At 35.5% G+C, this 19,576-nt stretch overlaps 1 protein-coding gene across 2 annotated transcripts in view; it reads left to right on the top strand.

Annotated features, from left to right (window-relative positions):
* MMS22L (MMS22 like, DNA repair protein) overlaps positions 1-11,725 on the top strand; it is a 160,122-nt gene extending 148,397 nt beyond the window's left edge. For both annotated transcript variants that reach the window (XM_027856873.1, XM_027856865.1), the window contains exons 22-24: positions 6,056-6,152; positions 7,348-7,515; positions 10,093-11,725. In XM_027856873.1, the coding sequence (XP_027712674.1) occupies positions 6,056-6,152; positions 7,348-7,515; positions 10,093-10,174 (347 nt within the window). In that variant the 3' untranslated portion in view covers positions 10,175-11,725. The remainder of the gene's footprint in view (positions 1-6,055; positions 6,153-7,347; positions 7,516-10,092) is intronic.
* The last annotated feature ends 7,851 nt before the right edge of the window (positions 11,726-19,576 follow it).

Raw genomic sequence — 19,576 nt, 5'->3', positions numbered from 1 at the left:
CACGTTGTGAAAGGATTTAAAAGCCAAACAGATGGCTCTAGCTTTCATCCTGGAGATGATAAGGAGATACTAGAGTTTATTAAAAAGAGGCTTTGTAGTGGAGAGTTTTTATGGTGTCATAGCATATTGCATCCAGACAAAGAAACCATCTTTGGTGTGAAATGGGGGAGGGGAAAAAAAAGAAAGTTACAAGATAACTTTATTATATTTAAAAAGAATAGTAAGTTAATACATAACATTTGCAGTTTCATATGCAGCCATCTTTTTTTCTATTCTACTATGTTATTGAAATGCTTATTTTAATTCTTAAGTTCAGAATAAAGTAATTTTAAAAAATTAAAAGAATTTTAAAAAAGAAAATCAATTTTATAAAACCTTCCAAAGCAACTACTTTATAATCCCTGAACAATAAGCATATGCTGTGGTCTGCTGTAAGCTGTTGTTACCTCTTCTATGCCCTTTTCTCAATAGTGATAATGTCTGTAGTTTTCAAATATAGGTAGGATTTGAAACCAGGTTTTTCCTAACTTCTAAGTACAATGCCTTATTCACTATATCAATATCTGGAGAATTATTCTCTTAATGTTCTCAAAATTTTGATCTCTCTTGTATATACCACTTCTGTCTCTACTGAATCTAATTTAGCTGTGCTCCTTGTTTTTTTGTCTCTATTGTGAGTTTAAATTCCTCATGAACTACACTAGGCACTGTGATATCAGAATCCAAATTTGGTGGCTCTAGTGGTACTGAAGGATAACAACAACTACAACATTCATGATGATGATGATGACATAGCTAGCACTTATTATAGTGCTTTAAGGTTTGGAGAGCGCTCTACATAAGTTGTCTCATTTTATCCTCACAACAGCCTGGGTGCTATTATTATTCCCATTTTACAGATGAGGAAACTAAGGCTAAGAGCGGTTAAGTGACTTGCCTAAGCTCAACAGTCAACAAATATCTGTGATGGGATTTGAACTCAAGTCTTCATGATTCCAAGGCCAGTGCTCTTACCCACCGTACCACCTACCTGCTGTTAAAATTTACAATCATTTTTACATTTTACATTTACAAATTACAATCCTGTGTTTTTTGGTTGGGTTTTGGGGGGTTTTTTTGTCCTCCTTCACATTCAAATCTTAAGTGTTCTTGGATATGATCTAATTTATTTATATCTCTTGTTAAGCTTCCAATGAACTAATTTTTCTCTTCATTTCTTTTCACTGGCTCAACATTGTTCACAGTTTCCCACCCTTCTCTCTCTCTCTTTTTTTTTTTTTTTTTTTTTTTTTAGGCAATTGGGGTTAAGTGACTTGCCCAGGGTCACACAGCTAGTAAGTATCAAGTGTTTTGGTCTGAGGCCGGATTTGAATTCAGGTTCTCCTGACTTCAGGGCTGATGCTCTTTTCACTGCACCACCTAGCTGCCCCCACCCTTCTCCTTCATAAGATTTCATAGATGAGTTTATATTCTAAGCTGGTGCTGTCTTTAACTTCCATATCTCTTTGCTAGGCAAATATCCAGTAACCCCTGCCTGAAAGGATTTCTAAGCAATTGCTTTATATCAGTTAAATTTCCAAGGAAATGGTTATGGTCCCTATTGGCATCTATTCCAGTTTATTGATGTCAGTGACTTGTTTGAATTAGTCATGTTGAAGCTCTTTTCGTTATATGCCATATCTTTTCATCTTTATTCTTCTAGTTTGGTATTGATTCTGATATTCGCTCTAATCAGTTCATGTTTTGACAATACATAGACAACTCATTCATAAATTACTTCCACATTGGTATTCAGTTGTTCCCTACCTGTTAAGATAAATAGGCAGTTCCATTTTTTTTTTTGTGATATTATTCAGTGAACACCTCCTAAATATCTTCTTGAAGAAAGCATTTATGACATATGTAGGTATGAGGTTTCTGCCTAGTCTATAAACCTTAACCTCTTTTATTTCTTAATCCTAAGCCATGTTTTCCAATACCTTCCCTTCTCTTCCATTATGCCTACCTATCCTTAGAAGTCATTGAGTATTAAAACATATGTTTGATTTAATTAGCTGGGGCTTATTGAGTTCTTCCAAAATATCTCTACTGTCTCATCTCCTCAGTATTGACACGTAAGCTACAATTCTTGTGTGTGGGTATGTGTATCTGTGTGTCTATGTGTATACACATGTATACTTTATGGTTCTGATAAAATAAAATTTCTTTTTGCCTTCGGACACATAATAAAATTATTACTGTCTACTCATTTATTTGCCTCTATAACGATAACCTGTTAGTCATCCTTTCATGTGTTGCTATGAACTCCTTTTTGTCTTCTGGTTCAATTGAGAATAAGAATATCAATGTAGATATTGGACAAAGATCTCACATGTAGAGAACCAACAGTTAAATTCATAATTATAGACAGTCTAAAAACGATGGTTTCTTAGTGTACTCTACAGCCTTTTCTGCCTTTGTGCCACCATTACTGAACAAACAAAACGAGTTTGAAATAGGACTTTTTCTTTGTTCCATGAATTGCTATAGATAAAGAATCCATCACTTTAGTGACCAGCTTTCTGGCAGTACCTCAATGCCTCAGTAGTAGATTATTTTCATAAAATGCAGTTATAAATAGTTCATCATCTGTTGGCCAAACCGGCGATGATGTTCAGCATCTTTCATTGTTCCATGTACATATCATTCCATCATCTTTCCCCATGCTTTTACATAGATGGTACCCTCAGGTCTTGAATGCACTCCTCCTTCATTTTTACCTAACAGAGTCCTTAACATCCTTCAGGTGCCATCTTCTACTCCAAAGTTTTCCGAATTTCCCCAGTTGTTAGTATTTTCTCCTTGAAAATATTTTGTATTTGTTTATGTCTACATATTGCTTCTAACAGAGATATCATGGGTCTGCGGTTGAATACATTCACTGGTAGGTCACCCATCACCCTTCTACTTGACCCACTGCCATATTGATTCTAATCCTCAGTTCTAGGGTAACCCCTCAGTGGTCAATTTGGATATTTTGTTAACAAAATTGGAATAGCTTCCCCAATCAGTTAGCTTAGAGCCCCCATCTCAATTTATTATCAATTATTTAATAAATTATAGAAATATTTTACCTTATAAGGAGCTGCTAATATCTCTATATCAAAATTCCCAATATCCTAGGAATAGCTCAATATTAAAGTTATTGGCTATGCAATTTAGTAATAATGTAACATATAATAACTGAAAAACATAAACATTTACAATATTTTAGGTAACAGAAAGACCACAGGGTAACCTCTAGCCATCATCATATTACTTCTCCTTACTTTTGGAAACACAGCTCTACCATTCAGTCCATTCACAGAACAAAGCAGAGTTTCTTATCACAAATTTTCATCATCCTCTTTATAAACTAAAAGTTAAAATACTTCGATCGGGAAAGAGGGTCCCTTTATCTTTTCCTTCTCCTCCATCTTCTTTACATCCATGACAAGAAGATTCTTAAGTTTTTCTCAAGTTATTACTCTTAATCTCTTTCCAAACCATTTACCCTGTTTCAACTTCTTTTTATGTATTGCTTTTTGCCTTTCTTTGTATCGCTAGCACTTCTTATGGTGTTTGGCACATAATAGTTCCATAAAAGTGTTTATTAACTGACTGATTGGGAGCACCTGAATTTTATCTTTTGACTGCCATGTCCTGTGACCACTATGAGGCCATCTGTAAACCCTTGTATTATACGGTGGTGATGAACAAGAAGCTTTGTCTCCAACTCATCCTCTGCTCCTGGTTGGCTGGCTTCATGGTTGTTATTGGGCCACATGTCATGACCACAATGTTGCCATTCTGTGCATCCAACATGATCGATCATTACTGTTGTGACTACATCATATTGCCCCAGCTGGCCTGTGCAAACACACACTTCATAGAGATGATTGAATAAAATAATAGTTGAGACCATTCTCGCAAAAAAGTTTTTCCTCACACTCTTTCTCTCTATCTCCTCTATAATTTCTTCCAAACTATCTCTATTGACTGTTCTCTTAGTTTCTTAAAAACTGCCATGACAAAACTCCTACAGAATGATAATTAAAACCTTTACTCTCAAGAAATCCAAGCTATTAATAGCCATATGAAAAAATGTTCAAAATCAGTAATATTAACAGAAATGCAAATTAAAACAACTCTGAGGTACCACCTCACAACCATCAGATTGGCTGAGGTAACAAAAAATGGAAAATGATGAATACTGGAGAGGCTTTAGGAAAACAGGTACACTAATGCACTGTTGGTGGAGCTGTAAACCAATCTAACCATTTGGGAAAGCAATTTGGAACCATGCCCAAAGGGCTATAAAACTGTGTGTATACCCTTTGATCCAGCAATACTGCTGCTAAGTCTATGTTCCAAGGAAATTAAAGGAGAAGAAAGAGAGCCCATGTGTACAAAAATATTTATTTATAGCAGCTCTTTTTATGGTAGCAAAGAATTGGAAATTGAGGGGATGCCCATCATTTGGGGAATGGCTGAACAAGTTATGGTATTATGAATGTGAAGGAATGTTACTGTGTTGTAAGAAATGATGAATGGGATGGTTTCAGAAAAACTTATATGAGCTGATGCCAAGTGAAGTGAGCAGAACCAGGAGAATATTTTATGTAATGATAGTAATATCATAGAGGTAATCAACTTTGAATTTGAATGGATCAGCACAATGACCTACAATAGTTTCAAAAGACTCATGATGAAACATGCTGGCCACCTTCAAAAAGAGAACTGATGGATTCAGGGTGCAAAATGAAATATATATTTTTTTCTCCTATTTTTGGTGGGGGGGAATGGGGGGACATGAATGTTATGAGAATTTTGTTTTTTGGGATTTATTTTGCATGACTACATACTCATAATTTTTTTCCCTTGATTTCTAATACGTGGGGGGGAAAGAAGTGAGAGAATTCAAAACTGAAAATTAAAAAAAAAAAACTCTGGAGGAAAATAACTTATTTTACAAGCTTCCCTGACTCTTAAAAAAACAGCAATAGTAACTGTAGTCTCTTTGGAAAGCCTTTTGAAACATGTTCTGTCCCTCTTGAAACTATTTTGTATTTACTCAGTTAATATACTCAAATGGATCTGTGGTCTCATTATTTGGGACTTCCCTCCAGTTATTCAGAATGCAGCAGTCCTCAGTTGCCACTGCACTCTTACCTCTCTTCACCCTCAAGTTATCTGGCTAAAGAAGTAATTTATTCTCCCCTTTAATTAAAATATCCCTTTTGATGCCCTTGGCTTTTTCCATTATCTGTCATAAAAATATCAGTGAACCAACACCCAAAAAGTGTGCTCATTATCTCACTAGTTGGGTTATCAAGTTTACATTTCAGATTTTTAGTAGCTTTTTCACGCTGCCACCAGAAGTTGTATATTGTATAGTTTTTTAATAGAACATCTGCATTATAGTTATAGCTATATTTCATATATTATTAGCTTTTATAGAGTTTTTCAGAAAGTAGAATTTTTAACCTGAAATCTTTGGGCTGGCACTTTTAACAGAATAAACTTAAAAGTGCACTATTAGATTCACAGGCTGTTCCAAAGCAACCTATTTTCAGTCACTCTTTAGTGTATTTGAATACAAATGTTGCTTTATGATTTCACTGCCATATGTTCTGAGGGAAGATGGGTTGGGGAGAGAGCAGTTCCATAAATGAGTCCTTGTGGGGGAAGAGATGCTGAGCCACCTTGCAAATAGCTTTGTGCCCACATGCCTGAGGCCACTGACAATTTAGGGTGGACGAGTAGCAAAGAATGTACCTTTTATGGCGTTTATTACCTGCATAGGAAAGGTGGTAAGGGGGGCATGAGTTGGATTATGCATGTAGACATAAAAAAACAAAACTATCAGCTTTTGCTTACTTGATCCTCAGCTTAAGAAAATCAAAAGAAGAAAGTATATACTTTAAGAAAACAGCCTATTTATTTTTCTAAATCAAGAGAATAAAGTCTTCATAAAAACTGGTATCCAGATGGTCAATTCAGACATACTGTGTAATGCTATAATTTTTCCTCCTAGTTAAAAGGCTAGCCACTGAGAACCTGGACTCCATTGTAAAAGCCTGCCAAGCAGGGTCAGGAGGAGAGCCTGCCACCCAGCTGACTTCTGTATTTAGGTAACTGGAAAATATGCCAACTGGCAAGGAAACTATTGCAAGCCATTTGACAGCCAACATGTTTTTTAAATAACTAATTATCCCAAACATAATGTGTTGCTATTTGTTTACAGTATTTCAATTGTTGTCTTCTTGGCAGTTTTATTACCCTGTATTTTTGTTTTAAAGTCGTCTGGGAAAAGGTACCTGAACTGATTTTAGATTACCTGTGGTTTTTGTAGAGAAGAGATGCTGACATGGGTTAGGAGGGAGCTGGGGGTGGGGGGGGGGTGTTGCATTCATGATGACAGGTGCACAGACTTTAGGAGCTTTGTAAATAGGACCCTCAGGATCAAAAATAGGAATCTCTGGAACTCTGTTTACTGTAGATATTTTAATGGGAGCACACAGAAAACTCCATTTTTCTTTCCTTCTCAATCTATTGGACACAGGTTAAGAATTCATATTTTTTAAAAGTTTGATGTTTTTTGTTTTTTGCATTGCTGTCATTTCCAAATATATACCTGTCCCCCTCTTTCTCCACCCACTGAGCCTTCTCTTGTAACAAGGACAGTGAAGAAAAACAACTGACCTTATCAGCTGTATCTCACAGTGTATGTAACATTTCACACCCATGGTCTAGGAGGGAGATATGTTTTTTCATCTGGTTTCCAGGACTAAGATTGGTGATTATAATTATCTGGAGTTCAGTTTCACCACACCTTATGTATTTATGTTACTTTTCAGTTTACAAAATGCTGTCTTCTCAACAACCCTATAAGCTAGGCCACGCAAATATCATCTCCCTTATACAGATGATGAATTTTTGACGTAGTCTTTAATCATAAACATGAAAGCCCAGGAGAAAAATTTCAAAGCTGATTTCCCCCTCCTCCCCACCCCATTCATTTGGGGGAGAGGGAACAGGAAACAATGGGAATTTTTAAGGATCAGTGGAAAATTTTTTTCCCTCTAATTCTCACCTATACCAGAATAAGGCATTTTTTTTTTGCTGCTCCCATATATACAATTGCACTTCAGTGAGGATAAAAATAATCTGTGCTTCTCTTAAGAAGTATATTTCTAGTAAAATTCTTAGAATCTCCATCTAGAAGTGATCTTCCTAATATGTTCAGATTACAGTGCATTGGCAAGCAGAAACTGGACTGAAGAATAGCACCAGAGATAATCCTAAATATTCCGTTTTCTTTTATAGACAGTTTGTCCAGGACTATGGTATGATATATGAGCAACAAGTCTATAACATCTTAGAAATTGTGGCAGAATTAGACCAACAGATTGTTACCAGTTTGATTCCCACACTCACTCAGTGCCTAAAGGACTCTGAGCTTAAACAAGGCCTTGGCAGAAATATTGCAAAAAGGTATGTTTTATAATTTTATTTTTGTCTTTGGGACAATGATAATAAAAGACACATTCATTTTGGAAGAAACAAGTTTCTAGAGTATAAATTTGTACAGTAGTGCTTATAAATTGTTGTATTGAACAGAATCTTTTGAGTTATGAAAGTTTTATCAATTTAAGCATGCATAAAGCAGTGAGATTTATTTTTTTTAACATAACTACCAAAAATTAGACTTCCAAATGAGTGTCATCTGTTTCAAAATGAGTACATTTGGAAACTACACACTTATTATATGATGCTACTATTACTTAGAACATCTTTGGAAGTCCTTTTTTGGAATTACCTTTAGAGCCTATAGTGTTACATTCTTATACAGTATCTAGCTCTATCAATGGCAAATCAGTATCCTTTGAAGTTAGATTTGAGTTTTAAATAACCAGGTCATTTGACACGAAGTCCAAAGGGTCAGTGACTAAGTCATCTCATGGAAAAGGTGGAGTGGAGGAGTCAGCAATAAGATTAGCTTTCTTACTTACCTGCCTAGCTGACTCTGAAGGTAGATTGTCAATATTTTGAGTATTTGTTCACAGAGTATTAGACATACATGGCTAGCTGCCTACATTGATACTTTGAAAAGCTTATCAGTATCTTCACATTAGAGTTGAAAGAGAGCTTAAAGGTCATATATTCCAAACTTCCCCACACATAAACACACACAGTTTTATTGAGGAGGAAACTAAGGCCTAGGGAGGTTAAGTGATTTGCCCATGGTCGTACAAGTAGCAAGTTAAAAGAACCCAGGCCCTCTGACTCTACACCTGGTGTGCGTATGTATTCATCCAAATGTTTGTTTTTTTAAAAATGTCACCTCGTTTATAGTTACAGCAACTGTGTTGTACACACATACAAGCATATCCCTAACAATTTTCAACTCAAAATGACTTTGGCCTATTGAACACCACCATTGAATTTGTTCTTAACAATGTTAAATAACAGCAATATATTTAATTGGATCATGTTGCAATAAAAAAGGCAGCATATCCTAGAGTCTAGCGAGTTGGTTCAAACCTTCACCTCCAACTGCTGGTTTCCCTGGCTTCCTTCAAGTCTCAGCTCAAATATACAATCACACCCTTCACTCCTACTAATAATGCCTTCCCTCTAAGATCACCTTCCATTTACACTGTGCATTAGGGCAGCTATGTGGCTCCGTGGATAGAGCAGTGGGCCTGAAGTCAGGAAGATCTGAGTTCAAATCCAACTTCAGATGCTTACTAGCTGTGTAACCCTGAGCAAGTCATTTAATCCTGTTTGCCTCAGTTTCCTCATCTATCAAATGAGCTAGAGAAAAAATTGGCAAACCACTCCAGCCAGTATCTTTGTCAAGAAAACCCAAAATCTGGTCACAAAGAATTGAACGTGACTGAAACAATTGAACAATAACAATAATTGAATAATATCTTGTATGTACTTAGCTATTTGCATATTTATCTTCTTTATTAGAATGTGAGTTCCTTGAGGGCAGAGACTTTGTTTTCAACTTTCTCTGTATCTCCAGCACTTTGGACAGTGTCTGGCCCTTAAACTTTTTTGTTGAGTCATTTTGGTTGTGTCTGACTCTTCATGACCCCATTTTTGGGTTTTCTTGACAAAGATACTGGAATAGTTTGCCATTAAAGGTTTGTTACCTGCCTGTGCTACTTGGCTCTCAGTGTCCTTTTGGGCAAGTCATTTAAGTCATTTAACTGAAGTCATTAGGCCTCAGTTTCCTTGTCTCTTAAATCTGTTAAGTTAGGAGGTTGGACTAGGTGACCTCTAAGTACCCTTCCAACCCAAGATCTGTGATTCCATCATTCTAATTTTACATACTAATTTGTAACTCAAACTTTATGAAGGAATTTTATAAGCCAAATGAAAAATCTGTAAGTAGTTACTCTGTCTTTAATTGTTTAATTTTTTTTTTAAGTAAAGTTAGAGGTGAAAGAAAATATTGCTTATTTAAAAGCTTCTTTCAGGAGGAATTACCTTATAATATAGCAGCAATAACTACTAGTTCACTGGAGCATTTGAAATAAGTCTTATTCCTGGAATGATCTTTTAAAAACAATTATAAACTAATGAAGTTTTCTTATCTAAGATGGTAGAGAAGAACATGGAGTGTGTGTATATATAGAGATCATTATAAAAATCCTCTAGTTTATCCTCCCTTTACTATTTGTGCTTGTTATATCAAAAATTTGCCATATGATTTTCATACCTTTATTATCCACTTAATAAGAATTAAATGATGAATGTCATTACCTATTTAAATCCCCTGACTCTTCAGTGCCATATTATTTAAGTAGATTAATGAAATTTTACAGGCCACTTTGTAACTCAGATTTCATTAAGGGCCGCTCTAAGCCAAACCAGAATGCCTTCGATAGTTCCACTGGCCTTAATTATAACAAAACAGTAAATATGGATTTGAAAGGAGTCATTGTTTATCCTGTACCTACTGCTTATACTTCATTTTTCACAGGGTCTCAATTTGTAGGTACTCTAAGTAGAATAGGAAGGTGCATAATATATTTTGTTTATTTTTGTTCTTAACAGGGAAGCCTATAGTCGACTTTTATCCTTCCTAGGACAACCAGGTCAAGAGGAGAGGCTGAAACTGCAAAATGAAAACACTTAGTGTGTTTTTTATGTGACTTGCACTTGTCTTTGGGGACTTCAACATATTGTTGCTATTTAAAGCCACAATATACCATTTGCACTTTCCAAACTCCTACTTTTATGAGCTGGATAATCTTCTAATGATGTGTTAAAAATAAAAATCTGTTTTCTAGGATTTTTTTCATATAACTCTACATTTCCATAAAGCACATCACTAAGAAAGTGGGAATTGGTTGACTAGGTAAAGCTTTCAGTAAGTGCTTTGAAGAGTTTTCAAGTTAGGGAAATGAAATAGAGCCATTTTCTAATAGAGATTATTTTATACCCCTCATGAAATTATAGGTACACTGCTACATCGAAGCCAATCAAGCAGCAAGCATTTATTAAACTTGCTGTATGCCAGGGTAGGTGGGTAGGTGATCATTTTTGGTTCACTGTAGAATATTTGCCACAAAAATAATGCAAAGTTTGAGGGTAAATTTTCTTGGAGTTCTTTTTTAACTTGTGTTTAGGTATGCTAAGTACTGAGAAATTTCAGGCTACCTTGCCCTGCCTTTTAGTGCCAACAATAGAGGTCTTTTTTTTCTCCTGTCAGGGTCATCAAGTACAACTAATTTTCAGCTAGAAAGAGAAGATAGCTGTATAAAATTAAATGAGTAGATAATCCTTATTTGTTAAGATAAAACCTTTTTGCCTTTCATTTCAGCCCTCATCCCTCTGAATTCCATAGCCAGTCCCTTTTTATTGGTCATGATCAACCAATCAACACACATTGATTAAGTGCTCAATGTGACCAGAAATCAGGCAACAGCTTTGGAGGAGGGGGAGAAACTAGGACCAGGGCTAATCCATAATCTGCATACTCAGACCTGAATAATCAAGAATTGCAGATAGCATGTTTCAGAAAATCTAGCTATTTTAAGATTAGCACACAGGAAGGGATTTGAGAAAATTGTCTCTGGGGTCTTTATTCAGGTTCACACTAAAAGAGAGTCATACAAGTCTTCAGGGAGTGTATTTGTTTCCTCAGCAACTAGTGTTACTGTATTCTCACAGTATTATCAAAATCTGTAATATCACCATTTGTCCTTTTATTTATGTAACTCCAGCTTATATAGCCACCCCACCCCATGTGGAGACTTTGGTTATTGTTATTTTATTTAAGAAATGGAGTAAAATCGTGATGGGGGCAGGGGAAGGGGGATGACAGCCAACTGTCATGACTGAAGGAGGATGTATTCTCACTTGAGAACTCACTGAGAGGATTAAGAGAACTTTTTTTCCTGAGAAGATTCAGACTATTATCTTCTGAGAGATGCAACTGAATGAATTAACTGTCTACTTTTAGAAGAGTCCATGAGAGAGATTTTGAAAGAACTGAGTTTACATCTTATTCCATGAAGGAGATATCCTGAAACTGAATCATCAGACCAAGGAGTCAATAGTTGTGGCCAATAGTTAAGTTGTTTCTGGTTTTGACCTTTATTATATAAATTGCTGAAATATTCATTTACATTTTTGTATTATGGATTACTGTTAATAAATTGTGTGGCTAGTAATTGATGTTTATCTATGGTTTATGAGACCAGGGTTCAAGGCAGAAGAGAATATTTATGGGAAAATAGGTTTTTCCAGTTTTTAGTATACCAGTGTGGGGGCTCAGAGCTACTTCATTAGTAAATTAGTTTCTGTATCCATGGGAATTCATGAGGCAGAATCAGAATGTAATTCTTTGCCTTTGAACTGGACATAAGAAATTAGTACGATAACAAATCAGATACTAGGCTGAGGGGTGGGTTTATGTTTTTCCCTGAGAGCTATTGAGAGGTGTTGCTCTTACAACATACAGGTTGGTTTAATAAAACTCATCACAAGAATGGTCTTATTCCTGTTACATCTGGGGCATAACATGCCCCATATTTACTCAATCCTCACTGGAGATAGGGTAATATGCATTGTATATTAATAACAAGAATAATAATAGCTAGCATTCAAATTATGCTATCTCACTTGATATTTAAATGGCCCGCTGAAATAGGTGTTATTATTATCCACATTTTACTGATACAGAAACCAGGGTTGAAAGAGGTTAAGGGACTCGGTCATTGTCACATAGATAGTTAATGTCTGGGGGAGAATTTGAATTCAGGTCTTTTGCCTTCATATCCTGCATTCTTTCTACTACATTACATATCCATCTAATCAGCTATTGGTCTGGATTGAATGATCTCATTAATTTTCCTTTTTTTTTTTTTTGTCACAGGCCTTATTTGGTAATTCCATAATAACTTATTTTGTTTATCCCCAGAGTCTGTAATCTTATCATGAATCTAGTGCTTTACCAAGGAAAATACTTAATCTATAAATTACAATTTGAGATTCTTGGACTAAAAATTCTGTTATTAGTTATAGGACAACAAATCAGCCTATGGGCTTTTTTTTTTCCTGTTTGAAATATTTCATGCTTAAGAAGAAACCGAAGAAACCCTAACAATAAAGTTTATCCAGAGTAGCAAGCTAGTAATACCCTGGACCCCTATACATATGTGTGTATACACACACACACACACACACACACACACACACACACACACACGCACGCACTCACTTTTATGGTTCACCAAATCCAAAGAAGCATCTAGGCTGTTGTAAGCTGCTGTCATTACTTTGGCTAATTTAATTAAAGCATCTTTGTGCTCCTTAATAGATTAGAGTGTGCAACTTTTTTTTTTCCCATTATGAAAGTGACTTATTGAACCTGGGTTATACTGTAAACTGAGTTTCAACACCTGAGAGGATTTCAGGTCATTTGAGGAGGTTTGTCTTTAAAAGGTTTACAGGAATGGCATCTTTGGTTTGAGGATCTTGCTGTGGAAGAAGTATCACTATGAATTTAAGGGATATAAAGAGTTGTTATTGAATCTCTTTATTTTGTGTATTTTAGTCTGTTTCTTTGCTTTTACATGGATATGTATATAAATTATACATAGATATTCTTGAAATATATCATTATTTTGATACTCTGATCTTTTATTTCTCTTTTTGAACCTATCCTCTACCACTGAAACTACAACCCCCTCCTGCCTTGGAGGATAGGTCTTGAGTAGCTGTGGCAGCATAATTGTATGATCTGGTGGCTAACTTTCTGGCAATAAGCCCTCCACATAAAATCAGGCCAGTCTTCAGATGGGCAATGCAGAATATCTAACTAGACCCACATTCAAAAAGACTTTTTATTTTGTAAGTGAGATCTACAAGAACTTGTGCCTCCACCTTATGTTTTGGGAACAGAAGGTTATAGCCACACTATGATGAAATATTAAAGTACCTCTTTATATTAAAACCATAGATCTATGTGCATGTACATTGTAGCAAATGCCTGTAGCCAGGAAAATTACTATCATATTGAACCAGTTCCACTATCTTTTCAAATGTCACCAGGCTACCCCTACCCTTCTTGAAAAAAATCTTGATGGTATTCCAGCTGTATTTTATAGGATCATAGAATTTGAGAGTTGGCAGAGACCTAAACAGCCATCTAGTCCAGCCTTAGGTATATAACCTAAGGAATTTTTACTATACCATACCCAATAAGCAATTACCCATCATCCTTTCCTAGTAGACTTCCTAGGAGTGGGGACTCATCACCTCACAAGGCAACCCATTCAACTTTCGGATGGCTCTAGTTGTTGGAAATTTTTTCTAGATATCTGTTAGCCTAATTGGCTAACTGGTTTTAGAAACCAAACAGAGGATTCTATATTTGATCCTAGAAGCAATAGGGAACTACTGAAATTGATCAAATGAGGGGCATGAGGAGGATGGTGACATGGTTGGATTTGGAATTAACTTAGAATAGGATAGACTAGAGGGGTAAGAGATTTGAGGTAGGAAGTCTAACCTATACCTGGCATGAAATAATTAGAGAAGGGAGCTTATATAAGAGATGTTACAAAAGGCAAAATGATAGGACTTGGCAAATACTTACCACATTACCCCCAACTAAAATTATCTGCTCTTGGAGAACAGCCATAAGATCTTGACATCTTAGATGTTGTCTAGTCTAGCTCCCTTATTTGACAGATGAAGAAACTGAGGCCCAGTGTAGTTTTGTGACTTTAAACTCGGGGCTTGTGTCTCCAAATCCAGTGTTCTCTTTCATTGTACTTGTTTGTTTTCCCCTCCACACCAAGCACAGCTCTATACCCTTAGAGGGCCTTTCACAGAAACTTTAATGGAAATTCAAACATGATCATTTCTTGACAGGTATTAATTAATGCACAAAAGCCAAATTAAAGCAAAGAGATTGAATATAAGATATTCACATTTTACTAGCTCAGGTCAGCCACCTCCATTTTTATTTTCTTATCATGTTTATTATTTAATTACTTTGAATTTTTATGGATCTTGCCAGCTAATGCCATGTAGCAAAAATGGATTTTTTTTTGGGGGGGGGAGATGCTATACAATGGAACCGTAAATAGTATCCGAGTAATAAATTTGCTGGTAATCTTTCTTTGCTATTTCAGACACTGAACCAGATTCTTTAAGATTAAAGCTGTCTAATATATCTTAGCAGATAGTTATGAAATGTTACCTCCCCAGAATTGAGGTAGGCATTGTTAAAAATACAAAGAAGTGGTTTGGCTATGTCACTAGCTTTGTCATCTCTGGACAAGTTAGTGTATTTCCTTGGATATGTTTATTCATCTGTAAGATGGAATCATAACTTTAGAGCTAGAGGGGGCCATCCAATCCAGCCCCTTTGTTTTAACAGATGAGGAGCCTGAGGCACAAAGGTTAAGCTTGGTTAGGGTGACATAACTAGTAAGTGGCTGAGGAAGGATTTGAACCCAGTTCTTGTTGGCTCAGGTACAGTTTTTTATCCACCGCCTCTCTAAAGAATGTTGGAATAGGTGATCTCCAAGATACTTTTAGATATTCTGTGACACAATCCCTGACATCAGAGCAATTCAATCAGGGCTATACTCCATTTGGAAGGTTCAACAGAAGCTATTCCTCACTAATTCAACTCTACTAATTAATTTCAAGTAAATTGAGCTGCTTGGTATTTAAAAACAAAATAATTATTTAAAATTCTTCCTTTCAAAATTCTGAGGTCCAGGGCCTTCCATTAAAATCAACTCAGGATATTCCTTTTTCAAATCTTCCAAATCTGAGAGCTTTTGCTACCATAACAATCTGAGCTATGGTGGTTGGAACGAATCCCCCATCATTAGAAATCAACAAACCAACCCTCCTTATGAAAACTAGGAAAAACAAATACACTTGAAATTACCTTTAAAAAATTGGAATTAACTAGAAAAAGTCAACATATGCAAAATAATAAGAATAATAGAAACTAACTTTTATATAGCATTTATTATGCCAAGGCACTGTGCTAAATGCTTCATAATTATTATCTTGTTTGATCAACAACCTGGGATATGTGCTATTATTATTATTCCCATTTTACAGATGAGGAAACTGAGGCACACAGGAGTTAAGTGACCTGCCCAGAGTTACATGGCTAGGAAGTGGCTGAGGCCAGTCTCCGTGGATTCTTGACTCCAGGCCTAGGTCTCTATCCACTGTGCCACCTACCTGCCCCACAGAGGGCTAACCTTAGCTAGTAAACATGACCCCTGAAGAAAAAGTAGGGGAAGAATCTTAGGATCATACATTTAGAGTTGGAAGATACCATTAAACCAATCCTCTCATTTTACAGAGGAGGATATTAAAGAGATTAATTCCCTCTGAAGGGCCAAAGGTTCTAAGTCTCTGAGGGAGGATTTAAACTTGGGTTTTCTTGACTCCAGGTACAATGCTTTATGTAGCTCCCTTTTAATTTTCTAGCAAAAGCCACTTTTTGAGTCTCCCTTTCTGTTTCTGCATATTAGATAAGGGTACATAGGAAATTAAAAATGAATGAACATATATGAAGGAGTCTGTAAAAAAGCAGTACATATGAAATCAATCATGAGGAATACGAAAATCTTTATATACCATCTTATACCCTAACTCTTACCAGGTAGGAAATGAATTAGCTATAAAATTCTCTTTATATTGTTCGGCGAAATGGTATCTCTTCAACAGGATTATGAGTTAGAAAGAATTCAAGGACTATAGAATCTGGTCTTATGGTGCTATGTATGCATAAATATAAGATACATCTTTAGGTATTGATATATTCAGGTGAAAATTTCAGCCACATAAGTTCTAATGATAATATAAATAGAGAGTATAAAACATGAGCCAAGCACATCAGTGTAATGAATGAATAGCAGAATTTTATTAGACATCCAGATTTAGTTATGGTTCAGGGTCTATGTTAATTAGCATCTAATTAAGAAACTTCCATTAAAAAAAAAACAAATAATTTGATAAAAGTTGTGGCAGCCTGTGCCTCCTTGAAAAAAATCCTTCTTTACTAAGACAGGATGGTCAACATTCAATCCAATGTTTAATTAAATTCCTTCTTGAACATTTGGTTTTTTTTGTGACACATCTTGTTTCTTTTGGGGTATAACTTTTTCTTCTTGGGCAGGAAAGAATAGATGAATGGGTTATATTAGAATAGAGGGTTCCCTTCTACATCATATTCCAATTTTGACCTGTTCTTTAAGCTGTTCCTTGTAGCCCCAGGTGGTCACAGTGCCTGGTACATAGTAGGTGCTTAATAAATTCTTGTTTACTTAACTGTTCAAAAGTGCTTTGCTTCTGAAGAATTGTGCATGTGCACTTTCTCTTTCCTGCTCACACATAGCATTTTTAACAGATCACAATTGGTTAACTTCCACTAATTCCACTTCTCACTTTTTCTTTTTTGTTATTTATTGCAATGGGAAGAACTTCATTTTCTTGGAAATATGATTTCCCCAAAATCTATAGCCACAGACTCCATGTTTAAAGAGCAAATGTCCACAAGGCAAGTGACATATAAGAGTCACCCCCACCAAAAGGATATATCCCTGTTCAGAACCGTTCTGGGGAGAATGATGAATCTGAAAGAATCAGAACCTAATAATCCAATTGGTAACATACGGATCAGATCCTAAATAAAAGGTCAAAAGTAGGAATGGTTTCTTTTTAATAAAAAGGTTTGTTATGACTACAGCTATTCCTAGTTTTATCTTTATGAATTGTGCTTTGGCAGAAGATCTTGGACAACCAAATGTATACATTGCAAATGTGTATATGTAAGAAAACTTTGTCTGCAGAATGCTTGTTACTTTTAAGTTGTTTCCTAGTCAGCTTTCCGTGATAAATTTTGAACACAATGATAAATGAAAGCTGGACTGGGCCTTAACTACAGTAACTTCAATCACCAACTCTTCATATTGTTTAAGTGAAGTTTAAGGCAAAGGTAGCTTGATAGTTGCCTAGTTATTGCAGTAGTTGAGAAATAAACACAATGAAGGAGGGAAACAGAGGGCAGAGGGAGGAATGAACAAATGGACCAACAAACAAATGAACAAATGACCAAACAATGGAAAGAACTTTTATTCACGAGGTTGAACTTGGAAGAAAATATTCAGAAATAAAGTGTGTCCAGGTGTCTGAGGTCTCTCAACCACGTGCATGCTGCACTGATTACAACGACACAGACTTTTCTGTCTCTTGACCTCCCAAACACGATGCTGGATGCTGACCTTGTGCTGGCTTCATTTCAATTCAGATGTTAAGCAAAAAATTGCAACACCACAGAATAGTTGAAATGAGAAGGAAGTTCATGTATAATGCATGAGAAGTTATAGGCTTAATATTTACATAATTTAATCCCTAGGATTTTGCAAATTTTATATTTTTCTTTTATTTTAATGCAAAAATGGAAGCTATGGAGATGAAAAAGTTTAAGATTAATAATGCCCTCCAATGGAAAATACATATCTGGTCCATTTCAGAGGAATTTGGTTTCATAACAATGGTCACATAGCCCAAACTTGCCATTTTAAAGGTTCCTTCCAATTGGTTAATCTTTATTAGTCATTTGGGGTGAAGCAACATTATGAATTTCAGAAATTTTTGGATTTAAATAGAAGAATGTGAATGCACTTTGTCATCTTGTTTAGCCAGAAGCCTATAGCAGAAAAAAAAAACTATCAATAAGTATCTAAAGATCTTTAATATGAATCAAGTTTAAATCCTTAAACTGACATACATAGATTAACAAAGTTTTTTTGCGTTTGTTTTGGTGATATGTAAGGATTCTTGTCTGTCATCATTTGTAATTGTCCATTATCCTACATTAGTTTCCTTTTGCTACACAAGCTTGTCTCCTCATCTTCTATACCCCTATATCATTTGAAACAATGTTAGAAAATGCAAACTGATATTCCCGTTTTCCCTCCAGTAAATCTGCTGGGACTTGGGCCTGAGATGGGAGGGAAGGAGTCACATGCTGCATTGCACTTAGAAGAAAGTCTCATTTAGCTAGAATTCTTGGGAACCGTGCTAATGTTGTGATGTATTGAATTTCTGGTTAATGAAGGCTAACTCCAAGCTCCTTTCTGTTTCTTGCCTCTTATATTTTTGTTTTGTTTTGAATCTTGCTCAGATTTCCTCTGAAATGATATTTCACCTTTAGTAAGGTATCTCTGAATCTCTTTGACGACTGGGGATGATGTAAATCACTCTCATTGTCTAGAGCTCAAAGAGATGTTCTGGGAGTTTTTATCTTTAAAGAGCAACAGTAAAACTAAATCATTACTCTCAAACTTGTTCTCTTATTAGACTAAGCTCCTTGAAAAAATGGGACTTTTTTTTTTTGCCTATCTTTGTATGTTCAGTGCTTATCAGTATTTGGCACATAATAGGACCTTAATAAGTACTTTTGACATGATTTGTTCTTTTTTCTAAAATATGGCATGTCTCTCTTCCCCACCCCAACAACAAAATAAGATTCTAATTAGTGGATATTTTACTATATGATGTCTTTTAAAAGATTAATATCCAAGAGCTGACTTTTTATTTTAAAATTCTTTCAATGCTTTGGTGGCTTTTAGGAAACAGACAGCAATTAATAATTGCTATTATTGAGGATTTGATTCATTAAATACATGACTCCTTTCACTTGAGTGTGCAGGAAATACTAGTATGAATAAAATGTCAGTGTACTATTAAATGAAGAGTCTTGGATCAGCGGGCAATTAAAATATATAGGGGACAAATGGGACATAGTAAAATCTTAACTCAATAAAGGCAAATTAGCTCATAGTTAGATCAAACAAACTTTCTTTACACCTATTGGATTTATACATCAAATATGGTATTTGAATAGTAGGGTTTATGAAAGTGGAAAGCAGTGTTTGTTTTATTTTTTAAATAAAGAGGATACAAATCTGGTCTGAAAAGAAATTTCCAATTCATTATTAAGAGTATTAATAATAAAATATGGATGGAAAGGGTGGAGAAGAATCCC

This window comes from Vombatus ursinus, unplaced genomic scaffold (assembly GCF_900497805.2).
Source record: "Vombatus ursinus unplaced genomic scaffold, bare-nosed wombat genome assembly UNPS02000582.1, whole genome shotgun sequence".
Classification (NCBI taxonomy): domain Eukaryota; kingdom Metazoa; phylum Chordata; class Mammalia; order Diprotodontia; family Vombatidae; genus Vombatus; species Vombatus ursinus.
The sequence above is the reverse complement of the archived record's forward strand: the minus strand, read 5'-3'. Positions and strand labels throughout refer to the sequence as shown.